General features: G+C 54.7%; 1 protein-coding gene across 1 annotated transcript in view; it reads left to right on the top strand.

Annotated features, from left to right (window-relative positions):
• KCTD15 (potassium channel tetramerization domain containing 15) overlaps positions 1–5,565 on the top strand; it is a 14,710-nt gene extending 9,145 nt beyond the window's left edge. The window contains exons 5-6 of the mRNA XM_019654549.1: positions 1,157–1,462; positions 2,644–5,565. Of these exons, the coding sequence (XP_019510094.1) occupies positions 1,157–1,462; positions 2,644–2,802 (465 nt within the window). The 3' untranslated portion in view covers positions 2,803–5,565. The remainder of the gene's footprint in view (positions 1–1,156; positions 1,463–2,643) is intronic.
• Positions 5,566–5,686: the final 121 nt, after the last annotated feature.

The following is a 5,686-nucleotide window of genomic DNA, read 5'->3' as shown; positions in this document are numbered from 1 at the left end:
GGGGGGGGGGATGGGAGGAGGGAACAGGCCAAGGGAGGTTTTTTGAAGGCTTTGGACCAGGGTGGAGGCAGGGAAGGACGCGGCAGGTTACACTTAAGGGTGCCCCTGGGCCTGCGGCTTCTGTCTGAGTGGATGTGTTCAGGCCCAGGGGTGAAACAGGCTGGGGAGAGTGTGGCACCCAACTCCTGCGTGGAATTGCTAGGAGGGTGTCGGGTGGAGATGTTCTGGGCTATGAGGAAAGGTGTGAGTGTTGTTCGGTGTGCACATACCACTTAAGGAACAGATAAGAGCAGAGGCCCAGGGTGGAACCCCTGTGGAGGGACAGGATGGGTCTCTGACTGGTGGCCTCCTTTAGGGGCAGTTCCACAAGCTGGGGCCAGCAGGTGGGAGGGCAGGCCCTGCTTTCGTGTTGGGGTCCCCCAAGGATCCTCAGGCTCACCAGCTGCCCTTGAGCTGAGCCCCAGTGAGTGGCATGAGTCATGGGTCCTTGGCTATGCAGGGCTGGGGCAGGTGTGGGTAGGCCTGTGTTTGAAGAACAATTGATGTGAACCCATCCAGCCCAGGAGGGGGCTGCCTGCCTGGTGAGAGGTGGGCTCTCCCCTCCAGATCCCTCCTCACACAGCCTGCTAGGTCAGGCTGTGTGCCCTTCTATGAGCTGGATGTCTACATCCATTTACTAGAAGAGGAGACAGGCTCTGAGAAGGTCAGTCACTGGTGAGCAGGTCCTCAGGGCTGGTAGGTAAGGTTGCCAAGCATCCAGCCTGGGCAGGTCTGTTCTGCCTCTATGCTGGACTTTGCGCTCCTCCAGGGCAGGTGAGACGCTCCTCTCTGGGATTCTGAGAAGGCAGCAAGTCCCCAGGCACAGACACAGCCTGAGGCGCCTCTAATCTAGCCTCCTGGTCTTTCCAGAGGCTTCTGTCTGCTCCAGAGGGATGAGGTCTCCTAGAAGGAAGGGCTCAGGGGGTCTCGCATTGGTGCACACCGGCTGCTGCCCTTGTGCTTGCATGCAATCCCTTGAGCCTCAGTTTCCCCATCTGTACAATGGGCACGGCCATCCCAGTCCACACTGCGCAGGGGGAAGGGAGACGTCACAGTTCCATGGAAGAGTGTGAGGAGCCACCCCACTTCCCTCCATCCTGTCTGCACCTCCCCACAGGACTTCAGCCTGCTGTACGAGGAAGCGCGGTACTACCAGCTGCAGCCCATGGTGCGTGAGCTGGAGCGCTGGCAGCAGGACCAGGAGCAGAGGCGCCGCAGCCGGGCCTGTGACTGCCTGGTGGTGCGGGTCACTCCGGACCTGGGTGAGCGGATTGCGCTCAGTGGCGAGAAGGCCCTCATCGAGGAGGTCTTTCCTGAGACCGGGGACGTCATGTGCAACTCGGTCAATGCTGGCTGGAACCAGGACCCCACCCATGTCATCCGCTTCCCGCTCAATGGCTACTGTCGGCTCAACTCAGTGCAGGTGAGGGCTGCGCCCGCCCCACCCACCTCTCACCCCTGCCTCCCCAAGCCCTCCGGCAGCAGAGAGATGGAGGGAGGCACCGTCCCTGAAATGGCAAAGCCCTCCGTGCTGTCTCACAGAAAAGGCAACAATGTGTGGATGCATAATTTATATCCTGCTCATAATTAAATGATGGCGCCTGGGGGATGGACTTAAAAAAATTGATCCATGCTTTTTTTTTTCCCCCCAAAAGGATGTTCTATAAAAATTGTCCAGAGTACTTTCAACAAAGTGTGCTTCATTTGACATCCAGAGTCTGAGTTTGGATTCAAATTAAACCCAGGCAATAGGAACGGCAGGTCAAACAAAGGCTGAGAGTAGAGGATCCCTTTTCTTATCCTGCTGACCTGGGCCATGGGCACCCAAACAGCTGCCCAGAGCATTTCTAGAAAGGCTTTCCCTAGATGGGTCTAGGAGTTGGGAAGCTCAGGATGGAGTGGGGCCTATTTTTCACCAGTTCTTGCAGACCCAAGTGCAGAATTCTATTTCAGGCATGGGGCCGAAAGAGCGGGGAAAGTTCCCCCTCCCCCGCCAGACACACATTCCACAGGCTGTCGGTCAGAACTTGCTAGTTGCGGGACCCAGGTATCGGAGACAGCCACCAGACCCCACCCTCGCAGAGGTACCAACCCATGTGGACACAGAGGCCTGTAGAGACTCAAACACAGAGAAGACTCCCCTTCTCCACCCCCAGCTCCCTGGAGCTGCTGAGGCCCCCAGGCCTCAAAGCAGCTCAGGGAAGCAGGTGGCTGCCCAGAGGCCAGGGGCAGAGTCTCTCTGTTATTGGGGCAGGCCTCAGTGAGGAGGGGCCCGGCGACCACATGTCTGGAGAGTGAGGGTCAGGTTACACCCTGGAGAAGAGACAAGGTACTCAAAGCCGCTTTCTGCCTCCCTGAATCAAGACCGTGGACCCCTGAGGCAGCAAGGTGGGGTGTCCAACTGAGGTTTGGTCCCCTGAGGGGCTCTGGGGCCTGGCTACTTCTGTCCGTCCTGTTGGCCCAACTGGTGGTTCTGCAGGGACCTCTGTTGTGAGACTTGAGATCTTAACAGGAGAAAGTAGCTTGCCCTGGCGACCTTCCACCAGGCCAAGCCAGGCAGACTTGCAGCTGGGCGTTTGCTGACTCCACTTTCTTCCCTGGCAGGTCCTGGAGAGGCTGTTTCAGAGGGGTTTCAGCATGGCCGCGTCCTGCGGTGGGGGCGTGGACTCCTCCCAGTTCAGCGAGTATGTGCTTTGCCGGGAGGAGCGGCGACCACAGCCCACCCCGACTGCTGTCCGGATAAAGCAGGAGCCCCTGGACTAGGCCCTGCCTCAATGCCCACCTGAGGCTCCTTGGCCCTGGGGACAGCCCGGGAACCTGGAAACAGTGCTGGGGAGTTCTGCCTATACCTGCTTAGCCGTCAGACTGAGGGTGGGGCTGGAGAGTACAAAGCTGGCCCAGGGAGCCCCAGGGCCCCAGGTGTCATGGCAACAGAATGTGGGGTGCTAGAGGCATGCCTACTGAAGGACTGTTGAAGTGACCCAAACATGCCTCGGTGGGAGCTCTGCCACCAGTTCCCCGGGTCCCTCAGCGCCCCAGCCTGGGGCCGAGACCTCCGAAGCGCGGGGGGCCTACTGCAGCACGGTCAACACAGGCCTCCCCAGCCCACGGCAGAGGAACGCTCCGTCCTTCTCCACGTGTGGCAGCCTCCAGTGGGTCTCCTTGCATCAGAGATGGCTTATTTTTCTACAGTATTTAAGACGGAACTAATTGTAACCGCACGAGCCAGAGAGGCGGACGAGGACCAACACTTCTTTATCTGGTGCTCCGGTCTCCGTCAGAATGCAGCTGCCAGGCGCTCCGGCCCAGGCACCCACAGAGTGGGGCTTGGAGACTTCTGGTTCCTGCCTCTAGGGACAACTGTAGGGAGGGCAGTGCTGTAGGAGCTGAAGCAGGAATCCCAGTGGGCAGGGCTGCTGGGAGGAGTGTGGTTCGGTGTGGGGAATGGATGGCTGGGGAACCATCTAAGACCCTCACCTTTGCTGCCACTTGGGGCGCAGGCCACACTTAGTGGGTCACCTGACCTACTCACGCCCAGGGGCTTCCAGTCCTGTTTGGGTGTCCTCACACTTGGGCTCTCCCCATCGGGACCAGCCAGAGGGCCACATGGCATCGTGACCTCAGGAATGGGCCCCATGGTGAAGGGGCCCGTGTGTCAGCAGCATCCTCTGGGTCTCCACCTCAGGAAGCCACCCCCAGCTCTGATTGTCCCACACTAATATGCACACTGAATCTTAAACTTGTCATATGAGCTTGCCCGTAAGACCCAGACACAGGTGTGCCTGGGGCTCTTGGCCCCAGATTCCAACAAGGACTGGCCCCGAGGGGTGCTCACAGACCTGCTGTCTCGCAGAAGACGGGCCCAAAGATGGACACCCCGGCCTTGTCACGCTTGCCTGAACTGGGTCTTCCCTCCTGTGGGGAAACTGCAGACAACTGCTCAGTGGGGCGCCAGGCCTGCACCGCCCTGTGTACGATGCCTGTAGACTTGTATATGACTCCTTTAATATTGTAAAGATGCTGATGTACAATTGTCGTGTGTTTGTGTAAACACATTGCGTTCCTAGTTCATGCCATAAATGATGCTATAAAGCAAAAGACTGAGGCTCTGTCCTGTGCAGAAGCAGCAGCAGTTCCCCGATTGGATGTTGTGCAGGGGGTTTGGGGGTTGGGAGTCCTCCCTTGGTTCATTCAGTTCAGATCAAGGAAGAACTGGCAGCGCTAGCTCGGGGAGAGGCAGGGTCCTGAGCTGGCCGTGATGTTTTTGCATTTGGGTGTTTCCTCACTGTTGTGCTTATCCACTCTGGGCAGCACAGATTCTGAATTCTTATTCACAGCCCCTAACTGGTTGTGAACCTAGGGAAGGCAGGCAGAAGGTATCCAGGGGCTCTCAACCCAGTCTTAAGTGTTAGAGATTTTCCCCTCTGGCTTTTGGTTGAGATTGAAGTCCTCCTTAGAGCCCCACAGAGTGGTAGGAGAAGGTGACAGTCCACCGCTCAGGCCAGCCAGGGGACAGGCAGCCCCCCCGACATGATCAGGGCAGATCGCCCGAGTGCAGCCCAAGACCTCAATGCATCTCTTTCCAAGGGAAGGAGTTTGAAGGTACTCAACATAGGCCTCTAATTTTAATGAGCCTTTTTGTATTTTTCCTCAAAGCCCTTGTGTCCTAACCCATGAGGACACTTTTAGATGCCTGGTAAGGGGCACCAGCCTTAACCTGCCTGGAGGCCAAGAGCACAGCAGCTTCCTGTCTGAGGTTGCAAAGCAGACGTCATCCCGCTGTACAATCTAATTTGCTGGACAGACTTGCTAGCCTTCTCCTTTGCTTAGCAACGTGCCTCCAGCTGGCACATCTGCATTTTTGGCATTTGAGGTTCATATCTGAGAGGAGGAGCAAGTGTTGTATTTATTAGAAAGGAAGTCTTGTGAAAATAGCTCAGTGCTGCGTGTGTTCATGGATTTTTCTGGTATGATAGCCAGCATGGTTACTGATGGGTGGAGCTTCCCAAACATTTTTAAGCAAACTAGCTTTTTGAGTAAACCATTATGCTTAAAAAAAAAAAAGTACCTTACTGAATATTACTCTTAATTTATTTCTCCTTTAAGTAAAATCCGGAAGTACAATTTCACATCAACTGGGGAATTTCTGAATTTGTAGAGAAATACTATGCTCCCCTCGTAATGCTAAAATTCTAATATACATAGTCTCCATAAACAATAAGTACAAATGATCAGTTTTCCTTTAAAACATTTATATACTTCCTGGGATGACTATATTGTAGGTAATCTTTTGATCAAATACCAGCAGTTTATACGTGTTACTTCTGTTCTTCATAAACCTCAAAACTAATAATTTTTTTTTTTATAAGCAACTGGACAGATTGCTGATGCAATGCCTCCCTGCTTCCGCACCAAACTTCCGCCAGTGCAGTGGAGAGCTTGACAAAGCTGCAGCCAGTGGCTTCGGCCACTGTCCTCACATGGGGCTCAAAGCCAGGTCACAACACTAATAATATCTTTTAAAAAGTGTTCTTTTTTTTTTTTTTTTTAAGCTACCATTTGACTGTGTTCCTACAAATAAATAAAGGATATTTTATAAATTGTAACACAGATCTAGCGCTTTGTTTCTAATCCACTGAGGCAGCCG

This window comes from Hipposideros armiger, unplaced genomic scaffold (genome assembly GCF_001890085.2).
Source record: "Hipposideros armiger isolate ML-2016 unplaced genomic scaffold, ASM189008v1 scaffold_224, whole genome shotgun sequence".
Lineage (NCBI taxonomy): Eukaryota > Metazoa > Chordata > Mammalia > Chiroptera > Hipposideridae > Hipposideros > Hipposideros armiger.
Note: the sequence above shows the minus strand (reverse complement) of the source record. Positions and strands in the feature narration are given on the sequence as shown.